Source organism: Chinchilla lanigera, unplaced genomic scaffold (assembly GCF_000276665.1).
Source record: "Chinchilla lanigera isolate Chin_1 unplaced genomic scaffold, ChiLan1.0 scaffold00116, whole genome shotgun sequence".
Taxonomy (NCBI): Eukaryota; Metazoa; Chordata; class Mammalia; order Rodentia; family Chinchillidae; genus Chinchilla; species Chinchilla lanigera.
The window spans coordinates 2,086,228-2,111,863 of NW_004955517.1; the positions used below are offsets into that span (position 1 = coordinate 2,086,228).

The 25,636-nt window shown below is 41.1% G+C and overlaps 1 protein-coding gene across 2 annotated transcripts in view; it reads left to right on the forward strand.

Annotated features, from left to right (window-relative positions):
- The window catches only part of LOC102021163 (cadherin-related family member 3), an 87,474-nt gene that overhangs the window by 21,337 nt on the left and 40,501 nt on the right, over positions 1–25,636 (forward strand). For both annotated transcript variants that reach the window (XM_005409033.2, XM_005409034.2), the window contains exon 4: positions 351–439. In XM_005409033.2, coding sequence (XP_005409090.2) covers positions 351–439 — 89 coding nt within the window. The remainder of the gene's footprint in view (positions 1–350; positions 440–25,636) is intronic.

Here is a 25,636-nt window from a genome sequence, read left to right on the forward strand (position 1 = left end):
CTTCGCACTTCCGCCCTCCCCACGCTCCTGCCTCACCCCTCTCCACGTGGTCTGTCTCCCTGCCTTCTCTCATTTATCTCTCGTTTTGCTCTTCATTTATACTTCGGTTTTCTCATATAAAAGAAGCCATGCTAATATTGTTATTGTTTATAGATCTCTTTCCTTTACGGCTGACATGTAATAGACAATAAATGGGGCCTATTATTATTGGCATAATGGGACTCCTTCTATAAAAACATCAGTACTGAGCAAGTATAATGCTTTCAGTTTATAAAACACAGGCTGGATGAGGGATTTTTAGGTTTAACAGTGGTAAAACTCAACCACATCTATTATATGTTTTCTGGCAGTTACTGAGATTTATATCCTAGAGGACACTGCTCCGGGCACAGGCATTTACAGAGCAGCAGCCACGGATCCAGAGGGTGCTGCTTTGGAGGTAATTTATGTTTCAGCACAGAGAACATCAACGCCTGGTAATTTTATGTGGATTGCAATCAGATCTAAAGCCACAGAGACGTTCAAGTCACTCACATCCACCATTCTGGGTCCAAACATAACTTGTGCCTCAATTATCAGGACTTCTCAGGTGAAAATAATTGAGGTCTGGGCTGTCTGGGCAATTGCTTTCTTTCTGGTGCGTTCCATTTTATGCAGGCAGGCCCGGCCTAATCCTGAGGTAACTTGTAACAAAAGATGCCAAGCCATTTCATTTCACTCTGTGGATCTGGCTGCACATACTGTAGAGAAACAAGCCAGCTTTCAGGCAGAATTAATGTGTGTTTCAAACTCTAGATCTCGTCCTTAGGCTTTGTAATGCTCCAGAGGGGAAGAAGCTATGAGCTGGGGCCAAAAGGTTTGGACTTAAATCTTCACTTTCCTACAGCAAATCACTTAGCATTTCTGCTTTGCTGTTACAACTGCAAAACTGGGGGGATGAAACCTCCTTTGTTTTCTGTTGTATTGCTTTCTCTCATTATAATCAAACATTATAATGAGCACAAAAGTAGATTTTAAAATGTAACACATCTTGCAAATGGTAGGGTTTGTACTACTCTCAATTTCTGATGCCATATGGAATGGTTATGGCATTCTTGAACTATAGTTTTTTTACTGTTGGGTTTATAGGCTAGAATAACATGTTTTTAATTTTTAATATTATATTGTTTTTTCAAAATGGATAAAATGAGAGACTTGCTCATGTTGATGTCGTATGCACACATTTACAAGTGACTGGTAATGTTTCTGGATCGCTGCTCAAGGCAATGGGAGTCTTACACAATTTTCTTTAAGCAGTAGATGGCCACTAATATCTGAGGCATTGTTTGCATGGTTTTCAAAATTATTGAATACACTTGAATAATTACACGATGGAACACTACGGTTGTCAAGCTCCCCCACGCATTTGTCTCCTCCTCCTCCTCCCAGTAGCACAATGCCACATCCAGGATGGCACTGGAAAGGTCACAGCTTCCTTAACAACATGCAATTAAACCACGTAATCATGCATATTGCTCCAAATCAACACGTTCTAGATTATAGTACTACATCCAGGCTGAACAACTGTAGCCACACAAGAACCAGATATCATATTGCAATTGCTTCCTTGGCATTGGCCGTGACAGCTCACCTACAGTGTGACATTTTAGGGTGGAAAACACATGACAGCCCAACAGGATGTAGCTATGGCTCCAACATGCAATCAGAATGACTTACTAGCCAATTAGTGCAAGCAATTCATTTCCAATGATGAACTTGCAGATGCTTGCGCACATAGATGAATGCTTCTGGGCCTGGCCCTATACTTTTCTCAGAAGAGAATTGGTTCCTGAGCCATATATGGAATGCAGTGTTCTCTGTGAATTTTACCAAATGTGGAATGGTACTTTGCTAGTGACATAGGTTGTGGAAACTTACATTTAGACATCCGCCTACTCACATCCTTGACACAATAGATTAGACCAGATGTGTTATGCAAGTACTGTGACTAGGTGACCACCTTTATTTATCTGTGCCTTTGTGCTATTACCTCAGTGAAATATTGATTATGATGTGGGGAAGAGATTGGCACTGTTTTGGAGCCCCCAGAGATGATAATGATGATAATATCAATATACCAACTGTTAGTGAGGCCCTGTCTCAAAAAGACAAAAAAACAAAACAAACCAAAACAAAAGCTGGGCATAGTGGCTCATGCCTATAATCCCAACACTTGGGATGCTGAGGCAGGAGGATCATTGCAAGTTTGAGGCCAGCCTGGGCTACAAAGCGAGCTCAAGTCCAGCCTGAACTGCATAGCGAGGCCCCGTCTCAAAAAGACAAAAAACCAAACAAAAAAAACCAAAACAAAACAATATACCAAGTGTTCACAAAACGTATTTTATAAAGTCAAGTTCCACCAGGTGAACCCTGAGAAAAGTGAAAGATTGCATGACCTAATGACTTTTGGAAAAGATGTCAACATATCTCTTTTGAATTTATAGTACCTGGCATAGCAAATGCTGTCTAGAATTGTCTAAAAGACACTTGTTTGTTTAATCAAGTTTGTTCTAATTATTTCTCCATAGCATTTAAAAAATATCATCCATCAACACTTCATGTAATATTTTTGTAGGATTCCACAGAGTAGAAAGATCCATTCTAAAACTGATTGAAATGTAGCCTGTCCCTGGGGGTGTTATAATGATGAAAGAGCAAGTTCCAAGCATGGACATTGTCCATAGGATAAATGTTACTGCAGTGAGGTTGGATTCTTATCCATATTCAGGGACACCCAGATACTGGGACTTGCTGGGCGTGGTGGCGCACGCCTGTAATCCCAGCACTTGGGAGGCTGCAGCAGGAGGATCGATGTGAGGTCAAGACCAGCCTGGGCTACAAAGTGAGCACAAGGCCAGCCTGAACTGCGTAGCGAGACCCTGTCTCAAAAAGATAAAAACAAAAACAAAAACAAAGAAGCACCAAATACCGGGACTTGGGCCATTCATGCTTTATCACCACTGCTATGGTACATGTTAAGGATACCTGACACTATACCTGGCACAGAAAAAAATGAGGCTTCTCATCCTTAAAACAAAGGAAAGTGAACAAAAGGAAAATCAACAGGTTTTCTTGGCTTCATCAGGGCAAATTACCACCCCCAAATCTGGAGAGACACGTGAATTCAGAGTGTCACAGCTATTCTCTTCTTACCTGGGTAGTAGCTGTTGGAGCTCTATGCTGCCAGGAAGTTTTACACAGTCCTGGAGACTGAGTGTGGACTGGCATGACAGCACAAAGCTCCTGGGTGCCAGTGTTAGGCAGGGAGCACGTTTTCATGAGTTTATCACTAGGAACTCTACCAGTCTTTGCAATGAAGATCTAGGAGTGAGCACTTTATGTGACTGGCAGAGGGAGGAGAAGAGAATCATAGTGATATATATCCAGAGCTTTCTGCATAACAAAATTTCATTCATGAAGTGAGAGAAGGGAGACTTTGCTTGAACTTTCTTTCACCTGGAATGTACACATACACTTATGTGTACATATATGTATACATATATGCACATGCATATGCGCACATGCATGCATATAACACATGCCCCAGACATATTCAAACTTCAGAAAACCAAACACAAAGTAAAAATCTTAAAAGCAGCAAAGGGGCGGAAAATCTACCACATCTGTAGAATAGTCATTGTAAGAATTACAGCAGACTTCTCACTAGAAATCATACAAAGAAAATAGAATGAGCTGGGTATGGTGGGACATGCCTCTAATTCTAGCACTTGGGAGGCTGAGGCAGGAAGATTACCTTGAATGTGAGGCTAGCCTGGGTTACATAGTGAGTTCAAGGCCAGCCTGACCTACATAGCAAGATCCTGTCACAAACCAACTGACAAGCAAACAACTAAAACCAAAACCAAACCAAACAAAGCGAACTCTCCCTCATTTAATTAAAAAACAAATTCACAGATGAAGAAATCAAAGAATGGAAAACAATATTCCATGCAACAGGAACAGATAACAATTTTAAACATATTCATACCAGACACTAGGATGCCCAACTTTATAAAACAAATACTACTGAACATGAAAGATCAGATAAACATCAGTGCAATTATAATGGGGGACCTCAAAACCCAGTCTCACAAATGAATAGAACCAACTAGACAAAAAAATGAACAAGGAAGTAACAGAGTTGAACAAAACTTTTGAACAAATGGACTTAATAAATATCTACAGAATGGTCTAACCGACAACAACAGAATGTACATTATTCTCAATGCATGTGGAACTTTTTCCAAATAGTCCACATGCTAGCTCATAAAGCATACTTAAGTAAATGTAAAAGAATCAATATTACCCCAGGTATATTATCAGATCACAATGCAATGAAACTAGAAATCAATGGCAAAGGAAACCACAGAAATTATGAAAAGAGATGGAAATTGCACAATACCCTCTTTTTTTTTTTTTTTTTTTGCAGTACGGGGGATTGAACTCATAACCTTGTGCTTTACAGGCAGGTGCTTATGCCACTGAGCTATATCCCCAGCCTGAACAATACCCTCTTGAATAATTAATCAGTCACAGAAGAAACCAAGGAGACAACTAGAGAGTTTATAGATGATACAGCCAGTACAACACAGCAGAACTTAGGGGACCCAGTGAAAGCAGTCCTAACAGGGATATTTATAGAGGTGAAATCCCATATCAGACAAACAAAATGAACCCAAATAAGTCATCTAATGATGCACCTCCAGGTCCTAATAAAACAAGAATAATCCAAATCCAAAGCTAGCACAGTATGAACATTTTGAGTTGCACACTTTCACAGGTATGAATAGACCTCACATTATGAACAGAGCTTGCATTATGAATTTTTGTAGGTGTAAACAAATCATGAAGTAACTCAGGTGTCTACCTTACAATTTTGGTTTTTTTGGTTTTTTGGGTTTTTTGGTTTTTTTTTTTTCAGGTACCAGGAACTGAACTCACGACCTTGCGCTTGCCAGGCAGGCGCTTTTGCCGCTGAGCTAAATCCCCAGCCCCTCTACCTTACAATTTTAAGGTAACTGCAAAAGGAAAATAGTTTATTTACAGTTGTATAGTACTGTACCACAACAGTACTAAAAACTGTTTATTTACACTGTTTTTTAAAATGTTTTATATTGTATATTTGTGTCAAAGGTGTACAAGACTCATTTGGTTGAACTTACAAACAAATCTGAATTATAAACATTCTCATGGAATGGAATTTACTTGCAAGTTGGGGACTTACGTAGAAGAAAGGAAACTGTAAAACTACAAGCAGAAATTAATGAAATTTGGAATAAAAAACAATGTGAAGAGTCAATGAATTAGAGTTGGTTCTTTGAAAGAATAAATAAAATTTTGCAAAGCCCTGGCCAATATTAGTGAAAAAAAGAAAGAAAAGACCCAAATCCACGCAACTGGAAATGAAAAAGGTGAAATCACAGTGGATTCTGGCAAAATCCAGATGATGATAACTACTTTGAGAAGGTGTACTCTAATAAAATGGAAAATTTAGAAGAAATAGATAGATTCCTAGATACATATGAACTACCAAAGCTGAACCAAGAAGATAAAAAATCCTAAATAATTCAATATAGGCAATGAAATTGAAGAGGTAATAATAATAATAATAATAATAGTAAACCAACTAAGAAAAGCCCAAGTCTCAATAGATTCACTGTTGAATTCTCCAAAGAGCTTTAGGAAAATCTAACACCAATACTCCTTAAATTATTTAATGAAATTAAAAGGGAAGGAGTGCTCTCAAAGTCATTCATAGAAGCAAGCATTACTCTGATTTCCAAACCAGAAAAAGACTCAGCCAGAAAGAAGAACCGTAAACCAATCTTTCTAAGGAACATGGATGCAAAAATCCTCAGTAAGATACTGGCAACCGGAATGTAGCAAATCATCAAAAAGACCATACATAATGACCAGGTAAGACTCACTCCAGGGGCAGCCTGGGGATATAGCTCCGTGCATAAGTGCCTGCCTGGCAAGCACAAGGTCCTGAGTTCGATTCCCAGTACCACCCAAAAAGATTCATTCCAGGGATGCAAATTTAGCATATGCAGATCAATAAATATAGTACACCACAGAAACAAGGATAAAAATCATACGATCATCTCCACAAACAGAGGAAAAGCTTTTGATGAAATCCAATAACTATTCATGATAAACAAGTAAAACCCTGAAGAAAATAAGTATAGAAAGGCCTCATCTCAACTTGGTAAAAGCCGTTTATGACAAACCAATGGCCAACATCATATTAAATAAGAAGCTAAAAGCTTTCCCTATAAAATTAGGAACAAGACAAAGACATTCACTATCACCACTTCTGTTCAGTATAATTCCTGAAACCTTAGCCAGATCAATCAGTCAAGAGAAACAAATAAAAGAGGTATGTACAGGAAAGGAAGAAGTTAAATTATCATTATTTGGAGATGACATGATCTTCTACATAGAAGACCTAAAAAATTCCATCCAAAGACTCCTAGAATTAATAACCATAATCAGTAGCATAGCAGGATACAAAATCAGTACTCAAAAACCAACAGCATGGTCTGGTATGGAGGTACACACCTATAATCCCAGCACTCAGGAGGATCCTTGTGAGTTTGAGGCCAGGCTGCACTGCGTAAGCAAGTTCAAGGCCAGCCCGCGCTACATAGCAAAAGGCTGTGTGTGAAAACAAAACAGAGAAACAAACAAAAACTCAATAGCTTTCAGGTACACCAGTAATAAACTCACCAAGAAAGAATTATGGAAACAGTACCTTCACAGTAGCACCAAGAAACGTGACATACTTAGGAATTAGCCCAACCACATAGTGAAAGACCTCTACAATGCAAACTGCAGCATCCAGAAAGTACTCTGAAAAAGACTGAAGGGGACATCAGCAAGTGAAAACTATCCCCTGTTCTGGACAGGCAGAAGCAAGATAGTCCAAATGGCCACACTTTCAAAACTACGGTGCAATAGACTGATAGACATCAAAGATAATAATATGCAATATAACAACTATTTTCATTCCTGTCACCTTGTTTTGAAATTCTGCACAGTTTTTACTGTTTTGTTGCTGTCTTTGTTGTTGTTTTGCTTTTGTCCTTGTTGTTGTTATTTTTTTTTTCCCTTTAGAATAAAAAAAAGAAATTTTTTTTTTTTTTTTTTCTTCAGGTACCAGGAATCGAACTCATGACCTTGCGCTTGCCAGGCAGGCGCTTTGCCACTCAGCTAAATCCCCAGTCTAGAAATGTTTTTTTCTGGAGCACGTCCTATCCATAGGCTCACAAGATGAACCTGTCCTACAAAAATACAGTTAAAAGCAAAAGCTAATAAAAACCCAATAAAACCCCTAATATACAGATCTAATGAAATTACAATAAAAATACCCAAACCACTCCTCACAGAATTAGAGAAAACCATCCTAAAATTTATATGGAAGCTGAAGGGACCTGGAATAGCAAAAGCCATGCTGGACAACAAGAAGAAGGCAGGAGGCACCCAACCCGGGACATCAAGTTACACTACAAAGCTACAGTGATAAAAAAGCATAGTATTGGCAAAAAAAAAAAAAAAAGACAGTGGAACAGGATAGAACATGAAGAAAGAACTCGGGGGACACTCAGCTACCCGATCTTTGATAAAGAGACCAAAAACTTTCACCAGAGGAAAGCTAGCCTCTTTAAGAAAAGATGCTGGGAAAATTAGCTATCCACATGCAGAAAACTGAATTTAGAACCATATCTCTCTCCACGCACTAAACTAAAATAAAAATGAATGAAAGGTCTAAATAGTAAAATGGAAATACTTAATGAGCTAGAAGGCAAAATAGGTAAAACTCTTGAGGATGTAGGTGTAGGCAAGGACATTCTGAACAGAACCTCAACTGCACACAGAATGGTATCAAGAATCAACAAAGGGGATCATATCAAATTTAAAAATGTTTGCAAAGCAAACAACCAACAAAGTGAAGAGACAACATACGGGATGGGAAAAAATGTTGCCAGCTAATCGTTGGACAGAGGACTAATATCTAGACTATATAAAAACTAAAAAAAAATAGATCCCCCATAATAAAGTCTCAACCAAAATATGGGCAAATGAACAGATACTACTCAGAAGAAGTACAGCTGGGGGCTGGGGATGTAGCTCAGTGGCACAGCGCCTGCCTGGCAAGCATGAGGTCGTGAGTTTAATTCCAGGGACTGGAAAAAAAAAACAAAAACAAAAAACAAAACAAAACAAAAAAGTACAACTGGCCAATAAATAAATGAAAAAATGTTCAACAGTTCAGCCAGTAGAGAAATGCAGATTGAAACAACACTGAGATTCCATCTCACTCTAGAAAGAATGGCTACAATCAAGAAATCAAATAATAACAAATGCTGGTGCGCCTGCAGGAATAGAGGCCCCCTTCCTCACTGTTGGTGGGAATGTAAACTAGTACAACTACTATGGAAATCAGTGTGGAGATTCCTCAAAATTTTAAAAATAGAAATTCCACTTGAAATTTTATTTTCCTTCTAGGATTTTTTTTTTTTTTCTGGTAAAAGAGTTAAAGACATCATATTACAGTGGTGCGTGCACACCCATGTTTACAGCAGCACAGTTCACAGTAGCTAAATCTTGGAAGCAGCCTATGTGTTCATGAACAGATGAACGGATAGAGACAATGTGGTATTTACACACAATGGAGTATCACTCTTAAAGAAAGATAAACCTGAGTCATCTGTAGGGGAACAGATATACCTTGAGACCATAGTATTAAGTGAGATAAGTCAGTCATATTTATTTCACTGAACTGCATAGTGAGACCCTGTCACAAGTTTAAATATTGCACAAGTTTAATATGGCTTCTTTTGGATCTCATTATGAAATTTAGGCTGGCCTTGAACTTACTCTGTAGTCCAGGCTGGCCTCGAACTCACAGCCGTCCTTCCACCTCAGCCTCCTGACTGCTGGGATTTCAGGAGTGCACCACCATGCCCAGCTTGCATGACTTTTTTTATATGAGAAACTGAAAATATAAATAAAGGGCAAAATAAGAGACAGACAATAGGAAATAGCAAGATAGATCTTTAGCACATGGGAAGGGAAACAAAAGGGAGCGGGGAGGGAGTGAGGTAAATGGGATAAGAAAAAGAATTGTGCAAGTTCCTGTGAGGAGCACGATCACCGTGTACTACAAATATGTCAGAAGGAAAACAAGAGCAGGGGTCCAGCAGATGGGGAGGGCGGGAGACAGGGGAGGCAGAGGGGTGCTGAAGAACCAAGATGCGTCGTGTACAGGTGCCAACTCCTCATGACAGTTCTGATCATTATGTATCACAAACGTACTAAAAAATAAATAATCGGTTGCACACCTTAAATATATATCATTTTAACTGTCAAATGCACATCAGTTAAAGAGCAAAGGGGCTATATGAACTTTTCCAGAACAAATAAGAGCTGAGAAAATGACTTATCAATGCACTGTTGTGTAAGAGATGTTGAATCTTTCATAAATGAAAGCTCATCAGGAAGGAGAACGAGATACACCAGAAATGTGACACGCATCGACAAGGGGGACAGCAGAGAAGGAATAAAGGGTAAAATGCATGAACCTCTAGTCTTAATCTCTATAAAAGGCAAGTTTAAGAGTGACAGTACATTGGGTGTTATACAGGATGCATACATGAAAGAAGGACAGCAGTGTCATAAGCAGCACGAGGTAGGAATCAGGAATATCCTGCTTTCAGACAGCTACATTACCTGTAAAATGTTATAATGTAATTTGAAGCTACACTTAGATTAGTTAAAATGTATATTGGGAACTCCAAAAAATTTTAAACAAATATATAATTGATTTGCTAAGAAAGCAAATAAAGGGGAATAATGATTTTTTTTCCTATACCAGGATTCGAACTCACAACCTTGTGCTTGTCAGGCAAGTGCTGTGCCACTGAGCTAAATCCCCAGGCCCCTTAATCCCCCGCCCCATTATTAAGTGGAATAATGTTAAAATGTTCAATTAAAAGAGAAAAAAAAAGGGAAAAAAACAAATGCAATGAATGGAAAATACGTTATAGCCATGGTAGATATTAGTTCAGCTAATATATATATATAGTCTGAATGCACCAATTTAAAGGCAGAGATTGTCGGAGAGGATTTTTAAAAAGGATCATACATCTATGTCATCTACAGCAAACCTATCATGAATGTGAAAATTCTCGTAGGTTAAAAGCAAGGAGACTGAGAAACATCATGTTAACACCAAGACAAGCAAAGCTGGAGGAACTGCATTTCTTTCACACAAATGCGGGCGTGAGCAGCTAAGGCCTGTCCAGCCGGGCAGGTGGGCCAAGGTCTTGATTTCATCTCGGGATAGCTGAAGTACCAATAGACCGAGAGCCTCCACCCTTCCTGAGCTGCAGTGTTGCCTCTGGGTGACAGGAGACGGCAGCTGAGCATTCTTGGCGGCTAAAGCCGCTCCTCCGGAGGAGGTCGCCCATGTCCTCCCCGCGTCTTCTCCACACGACCCCAGCCCTGGGCACCACCTTCCGTCCGAACCAAACCCACCCCCCCCTCCGCTCGTGGGACCTCGTTAGCGGAACTCACACCGGATGTCGTCTTGGAAGTCTGAATATATCGTCTCGGTTCAGCTCTGCTGTAGCAATCCTATTTCTTGGGACGTGTAGGTGTGTCTGAACAAGACATGACGGGAGCACAGCGCCTGCCTGGCAAACACGAGGTCCTGAGTTCGATTCCCAGTACAAAGAAAAAAAAAAAGAAATGAGGGGGAAAATTATCTTGCTTAACGTTTATTTCCTCTCTCCTCTTCTTAATGGAGAAATACACTTCTGCTGTAAAAGGCACTTTTCAAAGTAATGTGCTGTGCCTCAGAGTGACTATGCAAGCAGTCAGCTCCTTGCAAAGGTAGGCCCAAGCTTTCAAGGCAAACAGTGCATGCCAGTGGGAAGAGATGTCTGTGGGTAGAGGGAAAGACCATGAAATAAAATTTAATATCTCCAGTGCAAGGAAAATGGCTAATTCAGATGCTCTGAAATTATTGACAAATCTTGGAACATTCAAAATACATGGAGGCGCTCTCTTGATTCACTTCTATTTTCATTTAGGCCTTAGATATTAGGAAGTGATCCACTGAATCAACATTCTAAAATCTTGTTGGAGAGCTTCTCAAGGTTCCAAACAAGGAGCAATTGCAGAATGTTTCATAGTAGCCCTCAAAAGAGGAAGAGATATACCATTTAATGATAGATATAAACCTATTTCTATGGCTTCATTGTTTTTCTCTGTTTGATGAAATAAGCATAATGACTCAATGTAGAGCACAGATTAGATGTGGAAATAAACAGTATTTTCTGTTCAGTCAAGTATATTGACTGAAGGCTGACAATGATCAGATTTTCTTGGGAACATGATATTTAGAAATTCTAAGGGGCATAATTAGTGATGGAACCATCAAAGGACCCAACAATTATTCTGCAGTAGAGCTCGTAATTATGGGCCCAAGCATTTTAATTATATATTCCTATTTTATAACTCAGCTGTAAAACAAACATTAAAGAGGAGGAAAAGATGAGTCTACTGTACCAGAAACCAGAATATGTAAATTTTTCTCTACAACTTGGAGTGGTAATTGTGCTTTTAATGGATTTTAAAATGTAATAATTTTGGAAAAGGGAACTGTGTCCTTTCCATAGCACCTATATTTTCAATTTTTATAAGCTTCACAGGTGGGGAAAAACATACACCAAATAGGTTAAATGTACTCAGCTGTTGGGAGTACTAGGCTACATCATTTCTGTACATATTTTGCAGGCAAAATGAATAAATAAGAGTCTGTTTCTTTTTGTGAGCCTTAAACACTCAGAGGCTATATTAGGACCCGTGTGGTTGGGAGCAAGAGAAAAATGTGATGCCAATGTGACTTGTGGTAGCAAAAACTGATAAGTTGATTGAGGGTGATTAGGATTTCCAGCACAGGTGAATTCTGGGTTTATATGATGTAGCAGTGCGAGGTTTATTCCAAGACCCATGAACTTCAGTCTGCGGTATATTCTTGGGAAAGAAACTAATGTCAGGAGTTTGCCTCTTAAAAGCCAGTAGCGGCAGTAAAGCATGGGTGCTCCTGCCCCAGGATCTGGGCATCTCTGGCTTGAACTGGTTCATGTGCTATTTCATTAGCAGTCAGTGTGGCAGGACAGAATAAGATGCTCTGATTGGCCTAGGCCTCAGAAACATGCTTTATCCCACGAATTGGTGAGAGAAGTTTAGCTGCAAAACCACCAGGATGGGAAGTGTGCAGAATGAGGATCAAGACTGGTTCGGGGAAGAGCTGCTGTTGGAAGTTCTTGAATGGGTTCTCTAAAGTCCGAATGCTGATCACTATTTTATTCAGTTTTAACAGATATATAAATTATAAAAGTTGTACATATTATTGGGGTGCCACGTAAAGCTCAATATATGTATATATTGCATGATATTTAATTAAGCTTACTCATATTTATTTTCTCAAACTTTATCTCCTCAGTCATTTACCGTGAAAACTTTCTAAATCCTTTTGTCTAGCTTTCTGAAGTGTACAGTACATCATTGCTGTCTGCAGTCACTCTGCTCTGCAACATTACATCAGAACCTCTTGCTCCGAAATCAACTGACAATACATATTGATCGACATTTTTCCATTCCATCTCATACTTTTCTACCCTCATTTCCAGTAACCACTATTCTATTTTAAACTTCTACAAGATCCACTTTTGTAGATTCTGCATGTGGGTGAGATCATGTAGTGTTTATCTTTTTGTGCTTGCTCTTTTGTTTATTTATTTTTTCAGTACTAAGTATGAAACCCAGAGGCTTACGCATATTAGGCAAGCAGTCTACCACAGAGCTCACCCCCAGACCTTTTTAAACAATCCTTATTTTGTCACAAAGTCTTGTTAAATTGCCCAGGTTGGCCGAGAACAGGTCATCTCCGGTGGACTGTCAACTTCACTGGCTTTGGGATCTTCCCTAGAGATTGGTGAAGTATACGTCTGTGAGTGCCTGGGTAGGTCATGGAGGTGATGATGAGGTCTGCGTCTGTTTCCTCACTTTTCACTTTTTGGGTCTGCTTGTACTGCTTCGCTTTTTAGCCACCATGAACTAATGAGCTCTGTTCCACTTTGGCCTTTGGCCGTAAGGTTTCTACCTTGGAGCTTACTGGCCATGTACTGAGTCCCCACAAACAGGGAGGTAAATTGAACTTCTCCCCCGTTAAGTTGCGGGTATCAGGTATTAGGTCCTAGCAATGGGAAAGCTAACTTCTATTTTCCAGTTGGGAATAAGGGCTCCATTGACAGTTGGACTAGAGATGATGTGTGTTACACTCTGTTAGAAAAATTTGTCTACACATTTCCTTTGTCCTGAGACTTTGTGGGAAACTGAGCTTAAAAGCAGTGAACTAATAGATCTAGAAGAGAAAATTTTAAAACAGCCCAACATTCAGGGTGTAGCTTGAATACTGCTGGTTTCGTTCATCCAAATTTACAGTGAGATCTGGGACAAAAGGCAAAGCAGAAAAATTTGGAAAATTTAAATTTTGGTCCAAAAGGAGTCATATGTAAAGTTCAGGCTAAAGGAGATGTGGCTTCTTAAGACAGTATACCATCAAAAAGAAACCAAGCGCTTGCACAGGGACAGAAAGATGCCTTGAGGGCATGCCAAGAATCAGTAAGACCCCACCTGTTGCAGGCTCAGGGGTGCAAAAGTATAAACCTTTCATCTGAGGAGAGAGACCCTGAGACACCTGCTCAAGAAAAGTCACCTAGGCAAGACCATGAATGAAGTCAGTCCAAGAGAGAGATATGTGAGCTGCAACCAGCAGGGTCATGGGGGTGGTGCTGCCTAAATCCTCTGGAACTCCCATCTGACAGTCATGTCCCCTGAATGCTGGACACGGAGCTACAGGACTTAATGTTTGCCTGCTGGATTTTGGTTTTGTTTTGCTGCAGTTCTTTTTTCCCTCCTTTTCCTCCTTTTTTGGAATGGAAATGCTTACTGTATGCCATTGTATCTTGGTATTACATAATTTGTCTTTGAGTTTTACAGAGGTTCACAGTTAAGCGTTTGCTTGGAATCTCAGAAGAGTCTTGGGCTTTTTAAAAATGCTGGAACTGTTGAATCTTTGGGGAAAGGACTGTTGCATTATGTTTGTACACAGTATTACAGTTGTAGCAAGTCCAGCATAATTACACTGTTTAAGTATGGTATAAAGAGACATGTTTGGATGTCCAGTTGACAAGGGATGGGATGTGGTAGTTAGGGTGAAATGTTAACTTGCGTGGCTCTGGAATCTCCCCAGGCCATTTGTGAGGTATACTTCTGGGTATATCTGGGTGGGTTGTGGAGCTGTAGCCTTCGAGTCTATTTGGTCCCAAGCCCCTTTTTCTCTGGCACTGTTTTCCTGCCATGAATTAAGTCACCTTGCTCTGCCATGCTCTGCTGACATAATGTCCTCACCCTGGAGTCAGTAACTCATGGACTAATTCCCTGAAACTGCCAGTTAAATTAGACCTCTCCCATTTAAGTTGTCAATGTTGGGTATTGTTGGGCATGAGTCATCATGTGTATGTGTCTGGTTTATTTCACTTAATGATGTCCAATTCCATTCATGTTGGTGCAAATGACAAGATTCCTTCTTCTTCTCCTCCTTCTCCTTCTTGTTTTTGTTTCTAAAATATTTTTTATTAGTATATGCTTGCAATACATAGTAAATATATTTGCCCTGGGGAAATTGGTTCATATGCATGTTCCATCGTGATCCTTTTTACCTCCCCTTCCCAACCCTTCCTTCCGGTCTCCCCCATTTGCAGATCTCTTTTCTGTCCTTTCACAGAACAAACTGATTCAGTGATCCCTTGCATTGGTTTTTTTTAGTTTGAGTTTTGTCAATTTTTCCTTTGATATTTATAGTTTCTTTCCTTTCAGTAGTTTTATATGTGGGTTGTTATTGTCTTTCTGAGACCTTGAAGTGCATTATTAAGTTATTGTTTTGCTGTTGTTCTATTTTCTTTATATGCACATTTACATCTACAAACTTGCCTCTTAGAAATGCTTTCATTGTGTCTCATAGGCTGTAGTATGTTGTGCTTCCACTTTCATTTGATTCTAGAAACATGTTAATTGCTTCCCTGATTTCCTCTGTGATCCATTGATTATTCAATAATGTATTGTTTAATCTTCATGTATTTGTGTAGTTTCTGTGGATTCTTATATTATTGATTTCTAGATTCATTTCACCATGATCTGATAATGTACAGGAGATTGTTTCAGTTCTTTTGTATTTATTTAAATATGGTTTATGGCCTAAGATATACTCTATTTTGGAAAAAGTTCCGTGTGTGTTTGAGAAAAATGCGTAAACTGTTATTGAATGAAACACTCTGTGGATATCTGTGAAGTTCATTTGTTCAATGGTGTGGTTTAAGTCTAATGTTGCTTTTTTATTTTTATTTTTTAGTCTGGCTGGCCTGTCCAATTGTGAGAGTATTGAAGTCCCCCATTATAGTTGTCCATTTGTCCTTTTATGTCCTGCAATTTTTGTTTTATAAAGTTGGGTGTACCAATATTTTGTGCATAGATATTTTCAATTGTTATCTCTTCCTGTTGAACTGTTCTCTTAACCAATATATAGTAGCTATCTTTTTCTCTTCTGATCAGTTTTGGCTTGAAATGTGCTGTGCCTAAAAATAAGTTACTCCTGCTTGTTTTGGGGCTCTAGCTGACTGGGATATTATTTCCCAAACTTTCACTTTCAGCTTATGTCAATAAGCTGGATGAGTTATATTTGCTGTAGACAGTATATGACTGCATTTCTGATCCAATCGGCCAGTCTGTGTCTTTTGACTGGGGAGTTGAAGCCAGTCACATTGAGAGGTATTATTGTAAGTTATTCATTGAATCCTGTCATTGCGTAGCAGAAAATACTCATCCTAGCCAGTGTACTTCAGTTTGTTAGTTGCCCAGGTGACAGTTCCTGTTGTAATTCCAGTTGATTCTTTTTTTTTTTAATTTTAAAGAGTAAAAGAAAGATAACATAATAATAGGGGGGCTTACTGAATTACAGACAAAGTGGTAGGATGGTTGTTGTTTTACATATTGTTATCTACAAGATAGTTTCTCAGGAAAATAAATAGACAAATAATAGTGAGTTACAGACAAAAGTGGCAGGTTATTATCAATGGTTGTTGTACTATACTTTGGTATCTTCAAAGTGGTTTCTAAATAAAATAAATAAAATAAATAGAACTATACATGAGTGACCAATTGAATATTCATTGACTATTCTCCATGGTTGTTGTAGGAAACACATAGTAATAAACATACATCCATTTACGAAATAGCACAGGGCTTCTTTTAGAAATGGCTAGTCACTGTGATGCACAGCTGGTCACTATGATGCATATTGTAAGAACCAATCAAAGACAGCCAAGTAAGATAACAGTATGTAATAATGTAGCAACCATTGTTAATTCTTATCATTTTGTTTTGAGGTCATGTATCATTTTTGTTTTTGTGTTGTTTTGATTTTGTCTTCATTGTTGTTTTGTTAGCTTTTTTATCTTTAAAATAAAAAAAAGATAGCCAAGTACTCTATCTCTGTACCCCCTCCTTTGCAATCCCATAAAGACCTCCCTCCCTGGGCCTTCAAGGCCTGACATTTTCATAAGGATTGATTCCTTGTCAGTGCCCATCTGAAATAAAATAAGTCTGCCTGTAAATCCTGGGTATCTTTTAGGTGTTTCTGTTGCCATAGCATTTGGTGCATTGGCTGGGAAGACAGACTGTGCTGACCTCTTTGGTCTACAGTTGTGGCCCTGGTGGCCGGAGCAAGGATCTCTCCAGGTCCCAATGGAAGGTATACCCTCAAGAATTCTCAAGTCCCCTTAGAGGTTTGGAGGAGAATTCTTAGTTCTCCACTCGAACAGCTCACATCGGTCCCCAAAGGGAAGAGGATACAATCTGTCCGTCTGCCTGCCCGCCTGATTCCTGTAAAACCCCCACGTACACCCCAGTTATACCCCAAGACTGTCCATCAGTCCTGCTCACCTTGAGAGTGGGAGTCTGATCAAGTCTTCCTAGTCGGGATCACCCTCAAGGGGAGAGGGGTGGAATGTTCAACCTCTGAGTGCCTGCTGAATGAACTGTGAGTGTGTGGAACAAATAGTGTAAGCAATAGGTTGTTCCATCTGGGCACCAGGACTGGAAACACTGGTCATGGTGTCTGACTGGGCCCTCACCTGCAGTTCTGTGGCGATCAACATATGTCATAATGGAGGCCTCACAGCCTCCTTAGCTAAGTTATGCCTAAGTCCTTGTGAAGGGTGCAGCCAGGAAGGCATCCGAATGATCTGTCTCTGAGGAGCACTCACCCTTTGTCTATTGCACCATCATTCAAGGGTATAGAACACACATGCAGAAAGTCAGAGATGGGAATCAGTCAGAAGCCTACAGTGGTTGACTGCAGGAAAAAGGGGCTGTTATAGAGTTAAAAATGAAACCAAACCAGTCCCTGCATCTCAAAGAAAAAAAGAAAAAAGAGGCCCATTCTTCCTGAGAATTCCACCTTGGCATTCTCGTTGGCAGCTGCAGTTGCTGCCAACACCTACAGCTTCACTCCTGATTCCCAGCTTGTCTATTTCTAGCCAGTCGAGCTTGTTCCAGCTGGCCACTGCCTGCATTCCGCCACAGGGGCCCTCCCTCCCTCCAGAGCCTGCTGCTTGCACTCCTGTCCTGGTCAGATGGCATCATCCAACACCCACCAGAGATGACTGTCAGCAATTCTTTCTGAGTTCCACACTATGAGGAAAAATTGGACAGTGAGCCCTGACAAGTGAGTTGCCATGGCCTTTCCCAAAGGTCGCCCTATCTGGAAACCTAAAATCAGTCAAGCACTTCTCAAAGACGTCAAAAGTGTGTGTGGGGGGACTAAAACCCCATCAACCACTGTTACCCAGAAACCCAATAAAAGAAAAGCACCTGATGTCTGTAAGAAAATCCAGTCTGGTAGAGGACCATACCTTCTGGCTATGAGTTATCAGGACTATGGATACTAAAAAAATAACTGCTCATTTAGATTAAAAAAATAAGAACTCTCAAAAGCGTCAACCTGGATCAGATGACAACACTCATCAGCCTGACAGGTTCAGACTAGGCCAGACTGGGCTCCATTCTTCAGCTGGGCCACCAGGAGCCCATAGTACCATCACACCATCTCCTTTGCACCAAACCAGTCCGGTCAGCCTCCCTGTCCTCTAACCCTGCACTTTTGGCCTCGACTGTTCCCCAAGAGGAAAATCACACCTGCATCAGCCTGACAGAGGTAACTGCAACTCTGAAATTCCAAAAGCTCTCCTCCCAGAGGTATGAGCAGAGCTCCAGGCCTACCCATGAGCTCTGAAATCTCCTATGTCATGGGAGGCACACAGGCATCCAGCCACACGTCAGACATGTCTAGATTTAAGGGATGCCTTCCTCTGCTTACAAATTGCTCCCATAAACCCCTTCAACTGGGAAAATCCTGAGACAAGATGCAGCTCACTCGGATTCAGTTACCACAAGGAGTTAAGAACTCTCTCATTATCTTCACGGAGGCTCTGACAACAGATTTGGCCAAGTTCCCATCACCTTCTCTCTGGGAGAGACTGTTTCTCTGTCCCTTTCACCTCCATCATGGTCCCCCCAAGCAAACAGTACAAATGCCATGAGAGACTCAACTAAAGATTCAACTACACATCCAGAGGCTTTAAACCTGCAAAAATGTTTATAGACTGTGAAGCTGCTGAGATACACATCTCCTGCCTGTAAAGCCAGTGCAGGATCTCTGAGCTGTCAGTGCCACTGTAACTGCTCTCCATATACAATGCCTCAGTCTTCTGTCACCCACAGCCTGCTGGTACACCTGCCTGGACCTAAAGAAAGCCTTCTTCTGCCTTCAGTTGGCTCCTGTCAGCCAGCCCCTCTTCACAAAGAGCCTAATTTTGGACTCAAAGCTTAACTGACCTTGACTCAACCTCTCAGAGGTTCAAGAACTTGTTTACCCTCTTTAGAGAAGCCCTTACAGCTGACCTCGCTAGTTTCCCAGCACAAAATACCACTATACTTCTGATTAATGACACCCAAGCTCTGTGCTGGAAAGGCACAAAAACTCTTCTGGAATATCTGGCAGAAAGTGGTTACGAGAAAGAAACTCTACAAATTTCTTGGAGCCGCTGGCTTTTATAGAATCTGCATCCTTGAGTTCACAAAAACAATGATGCTTGCTCAGACTGTCAGCCCCTGGGAGTTCCCAGGGGCGCACCTGTGCAAATACTTGGATCTGGTCACTAACAGCTGCCTCCTCCTTTGCCTTGCTGCTCTAACAGCCACCGTCCCTCTGATCAAGGAAGCTGACAAGCTCACCTTGTGCTGAGACCTGACCCTCCTTGTCTTCCTTGTGTTTGGGTGATGGTTTCTTCTCAGGGCCTGTGGTTCTGGGGTCCACTCAACATGAGTTGGGCAGAGTGAGTCACGGCTGGGTCCCATGTTGTCTCCATGCCCCCTTTTTGTTGTGTGTGTGCTGAGTCCTGCACTGCCTTTTCCACTGCATGTTGTGTCTGCCTTAGGGCTGCGTTCACTCCGGCAGTTCTCCATGTTTGTGCCCTTCTGTGAACCCCAAGTCGCTGCTCTCTTGGACTAGCCTTATGGCCAGTGGGTTCTCAAGGTGCCTCCCTTGCTCCAGGGGCCCCTCTGTCCATACATCCCAGGATCCCAGATCAGGTTAGCAGGTGGCAGAAGCAAACAGACCTCTGAGCTTTGTACTGGAAGTAGGCAATAAAGGAGGCTGAACGGTCTGCTGGACTTAATGCGAGCTCTTTCAGACCCAGCCCCCGGAAACCCACTTGACCAGTATGGCTTCTAACCACGGAGGGTGGGACAGCTGCCTCCTTCGCAGCCTGAGCTTGCCATGGCTTACAGTTCTCAGAGGTATGACACTGGCCCACTCCTTCTCCGTGACTGTTTCTTGCAACTGGGCTGCACCCCCTACTGGGGGAGGATGACCCCAGAGACCTGGAAGTGAAGTTGTTTTGTGACTTCTGATTCCCAGAGTAGCTCAGTTTTAAACAACAAACCCCTTCCCTAAATGGCCTCTGACGACCTCGCTCCCCAGTGTGGGGGACATTGCAGTGGATTTCTTCTCCAACTGCGGCCTGCCATGCGCTAGTCACTTTCAGAATGAAAGCCCTGCAAGGGAATTTGCAGTTTACAGAAACCGGGCTCTTCCTGGGGCCAGCGCTGCCAGCCCATGGCTTCACTCTGGGGCTGGTGACCCTCCCCCAGACTTACCTTCTGTTTTTGGAGACAGAAGCCCCTCCCCAGAGCCGGGTCAATGTTCCAGACTGCTTTGCGCTCTTTCTGCATTGTCTTCCACTTCTCCAGTTTCCCTGTGGTTTCTAGTTTTTCTTGATGCCAGAGCTTTACTTCTTTTTCTCTGCGCTAAATAGTTGTTTCCCAGTTATCCCAGTAGTAAATAGTTATTTCCCAGTTTCAAGTCCTGGTGGTCTTTACCATTTTTAAATCTTGCTTTTTTTCTTTTTGCTTCTCCATCTCTCTCTCCCTCTCTCTGTCTCTGTTTTTGTCTCTGTCTCTGTCTCTCTTTTGAGACAGGACCTTGCTATGTAGTCCAGGCCAGTCTTAAACTTGCTATATAGCCAAGGCTGGTCTCAAACTCATGATTTTCCTGCCTCAGCTTCCAGAGTGCTGGGATTATAGGTCCATACAATATGCTCAATATGGATGGTCAATAATATCCCATAATATACTATGTCATTTTTGGCTCTATAATATTCACAGAGTATATATATCATATTTTCTTTTTTTATAGAAAATTTTTATTAGTACAGTAAAACCTTGGGTTGGAAGTATTCTGCAAAATGAGCAAATATTTATAATACATTTTAACTTGAAAAATAAGCAATGTCTTACAATATAAGTAGTACATGATACTGAATGTCACATGATCACAACTAAGTCAATAGTTCTGTCTCGTGTCTCTGTCTTTCTCTCACTGTGGAATTGTAGGTAATCACCTCCCAATAGCAAAAGGTTATGGTAGAGATCTTGTCTGCAGAGGAGGAGGAGAATAGGGTGCAGGAATCCCTCCCTTCAAATGAGATTAGAGAGATGTGTAGAACGTGAGAAACAGTGCAAAATTTTGTAGAAAAGTATGACCAAGATAAGGCTAGAGCAGTGCAAGTGATGACTCTTTAGTGACCATGCAATGTCACATTTCTTCCAAATCCTCTAAAGGAGGCAGAAGCAAGTGTCATTGGATAGGTTCCTTGTTAAAGTTACACAAAAAGAAAAAAATTCCTTTGAGTCAATAGATACAGTGGTGATCCCACTAGTGACAGTGAAAGTCGTCCTATACAATAACGCTCCTCTCTCTTGTCTCCCTCACACCGGCTATGAAGGTTTTCAAAAGCAAGCACAGGTTAATTTGTTTGATTTATTTTTATATTTTTGGGTTGTGCAGTGAGTCACTTGAGTTTCCATTTTTTCTTTTTAAAAATTATTTTGAAATTTTATTTTAAAGAGAAGAAATAAGATTTCTTTGTTTAAATTTTATTTTAAAGAGAAAAAAACAAAGTTTCAAAACAAGATAATGGGAGGGTAGCAATAGTTAATACATTGCATGTTGTTATCTTTAAATTAGTTACTCAGAGTACAAGATATCAGCATTGAATGAGGATCTTTAAATTAGTAATATATATATATTGCTTTTTCCATTCCTTCTTTTCTCCATTCTCCCACCCAAGTTTCTCTTTTCTTTTGCAGTTTGTTCTCATTTTACAATATCTATTACAGTATCTATTGTAAAATGGGTTTTATTTACTCTCAGCTTCTCACACTAGGGAGACACTATGATGTTTATACATGTGCGTCTGGTTTATCTCACTTATGTATATGGTCTTGGGATGCATCCATTTACCTATAAAAGTCTCCAGTTTATCCTTACAAAATTTCAAAACAGGATAATGGGAGAGCAACAGTCATTAATACATTGTGTATTGTTATCTTTAAATTAGTTACTCAGAGTACAAGATATAGACATTGAATTGTCCAAACAATATTAGGACAAACCTTTCTTTTCAATGAATTAAGAGAAACCAGTAATATAACTATCTTAACCATCATCTCTCTTCTCTATCTATATATTTTTTTGCTTTTCCCTTCCTTCTTTTCTCCTTTCCCCAACACCAGTTTCTCTTTCCTTTAGCCATTATTATTATTATTTTGTCTTTTTGAGACAGGGTCTCGCTATGCAGTTCAGGCTGGCCTTGAGCTCACTTTGTCGTCAAAGCTGGCCTTGAACTTGCAGCGATCCTTCTGCCTCAGCCTCCTGAGTGCTGGGATTACAGGCATGCGCCACCATGCCTGGCTTGCCATTATTTCTTATGAGAAATTTTTTTTGATATAAAAGTGCTTTGGATTACAGACATGTTTTGGGAATGAATTATGCTTACAAACCAAGGTTTACTGTATTTGTGAAGATGGTTGTTGTAGTCAGAGTTTACAAGGGGAACAATTTAATACAGAATACATAATTTATAGGATTTTTTTTTGTAATAGTCACCCAAAAATTAAGTTCAAAAGAGTGCAGGAAATTCCACACTAAAGACTCAAAGAATCCAGCTGAGGGCCAGGATCCTATGGCAATGTCCTGCTTGAGTCCACCTAAAGACCTAGAGCCCATAACAGTGCCCCCCACAAGTCCAACAGGGCTATCCATCGATCCCTTCTATTATTTACGCGCTTCAAAGTAAGTTGCTCTTTTGTGATGCTAGGGAGAAAGTGTGGAAACAGACATGGTCCAAGGTCAAGACTGGGATGCCCTAACATTCAAAAGTTAAAAGGAGGAAAATTGAGACAGTGAGGCTGGGCGGGACCAGAAGGTAAAAGGAAAAGCAGGAGAGTAGAATGTACATCAGAAGCACAGGAAGGTGCGTTTCAGGAAGGATGTCTGGTCAAGCGCCACTGACCTGCTAAGGTCAGCGAGCGCTGAGCACTGTGATCGCCACGACTGAATAGGGTGATATGTGAATTCCAGACCTCAGGAGAGTCCCAGGCATGTAGCAGGTGTTCCCTGAGTAAAGGAACGGAGATCTTCGGTGTCCTCAGTGAGTGAATTTACCTAGTGAAGTAGTGAGAATGAAAGTTTGATTGGAGAAGTGTCAGGAAAATGGGAGGCGAGAACATACAGATACTGAGCTGACAACTTTCAGAGATGTTTCCTAAAACTCAACAGAGAAGTTGGACAGTAACTGGAGGAGAATGTGGAGTCCAAGGAAATTTTCATTTTGGAGATATGAGAGCTACTGGAGAACATCTACGTGAGAGGGCGTCGTCCAGTAGAGCGGAGAAAGTGAATAATGTGGGTGAGAGTGAGAAACATGGCTGACTGTAGCCCTGAGAAGGCAGAGGTGAGGGCACCAGGGCATGCCTGGGAGCTTGGTCTCATCTGTAGTTTGTTTAGGTACAGAAAGGAAGAAGGCAGGGCTTAGGGAGAGGTGTGAAAAGGTTAGTAGAGATACTGGTGCCGTGTTCATATTCTTGTCATTCTAGGAATAGCTAGGTGTTGGATAGTGTCAAGCAATCTTTTAAGAAGTGGGACTTCAGCAGTGAATGAAACAGACCAAATTCCTCACCTTCATGGAGCTTATATTCTAGAGGTAAAAATACTGACTATAAATTTCAGCGTATCAGATACTACGAAGGGTAGCAAAATAAAATAGGGAAGGTGTGACAGTGAACCTTGATTGCCAATTTAGTTGGTTTGAGAGACACCTAGAAAATTGGTGAAGCACTCTTCCGGGTGTGTCTCAGTGCCGTGACCTTTGGGCCTCTGTATGTGGCTCGGGGCCCTTTCCTCTCTGGCTCATCCCCTGCTCTCCACTTCTCAGCTGCCCTGAGTTGAGCATGCTGTTTGGTCATGATGTTTCTGCCTTGGAGCCACCCTGACCATGGATTGAAGCCTCTGAAACCATGAGACCACATAAACCTTTTCCTCCTTTAAGCAGTGTATGTCAGATATTTTGTCCCAGCAATGGAAAACTGACAAGTACAGAAGAAGATAACAAATTCTGTGGGAGAGTAGTTTGCAACTTAAAAAAATGATAACCAATGATTTAAAATAGAGTGACTGTAGGTGTTTTTTTTTATTTGCTTCTCCTTTCCTCAGTGAACCAGGAAATAAAGCCAGCAGCAGGGTGGGGACAGGAAAAAGGCAGGTGGCAGTGCTGGAGATCGGAGGACGGAGGACAGGGTATAAGTTTGCCACTCCTCAGGGTGAAAGGGAGATTCTCTGCCTCTGCTGAGAAATAGAAGGTGGGCGGAACACTTCGAGAAGAGGAGAGGGTGTAGGGGAGTTCACCCAGGAGAGCGTGTGAGTCCCTGAGGGCACACTGGGAGAGTTTGGCCAGACCAGGTAGGATGTACGGTTGTCTGACGAGGACAGAACTTCCTGTGGTGACTGAGGTGTGTGAAGCATTCATATCGCAATGGGCCCTGCCCCTGTGGTCACTTTGGGAACGAGGTGTGGACTGTGTGTACTGACTACAAGTTCTGCTTGAGGCTGGTGCCTTGGGAAATTCAGACAGCTGAGCCAGTCCTTGCTACTGAGGGTGGACTAAGAGTGGCCACCTTGTTGGCAGCAGGGAGCGCACTTGTGAACTTCCTTAGAAGTGCGGTGGTCATGGTCAGGGGGAGAGGTTGTGGAGAGGGGGACCCCTAGCCCAAGAGTCATCACATGGGAATCTATAATGAAAGTCTACTCACAGAGGAAAATGAAGATCCTCCAGTGATTAGCTTGTACAAAATACAGCTAAGATGGAGGCAAATGTTTTGGTGTTCATTTGTATTACCTCACTTCTCTTGGGTGAGGGCTACCTACGCAAATTTTTGCTCACATTTATAAAAAAGGAAACCTTGTGCACAGAGTAAAAAAGTTTGGGGGCTCCTCAGTGCCAACTGATACAGCAAAAGGATGATTGGCGTTTACCAAATTGATTTGTGGCTGTACAGATATAGCTCTGTTCTTATAAAAATATTTGTGTTTATGATTTCCCTCATATAGAGACAGTAGGCCTAGTTCTTCATTCATGGTAGACATCAGGAAGTGTTTACAGAATTGCTGAAAAGATTAAAGGGTGAGCTGTATCCAGTGGCCCACTCCTCTACCTTAACTCTCTCTTTTCTTTTTTTTCTTCTGGTACCGGGGATCAAACTCATGACCTCGCGCTTGCCAGGCAGGGGCTGTGCCGCTGAGCTAAATCCCCAGCCCCTCGTAACTCTCCTTAAAACTCCATTTCTTCATGGCACCAAGAGAGTGAGGGGGAGGAGGGGAGATTCGAGTTCTACAATGCACCATTCTTGGAAAGTTCTGGTATATGATGAAATATTTAGGCATATACCAGCCAAATCAACTTGAGAATGGAGGCAATTACTTGATTTATTCAAGCTAAAAGACAATTTTGCTTGCCATAACTATGTAATTGAAGAACAGTAGTTTTAAGAAAAGCTTTAATCATCTAGA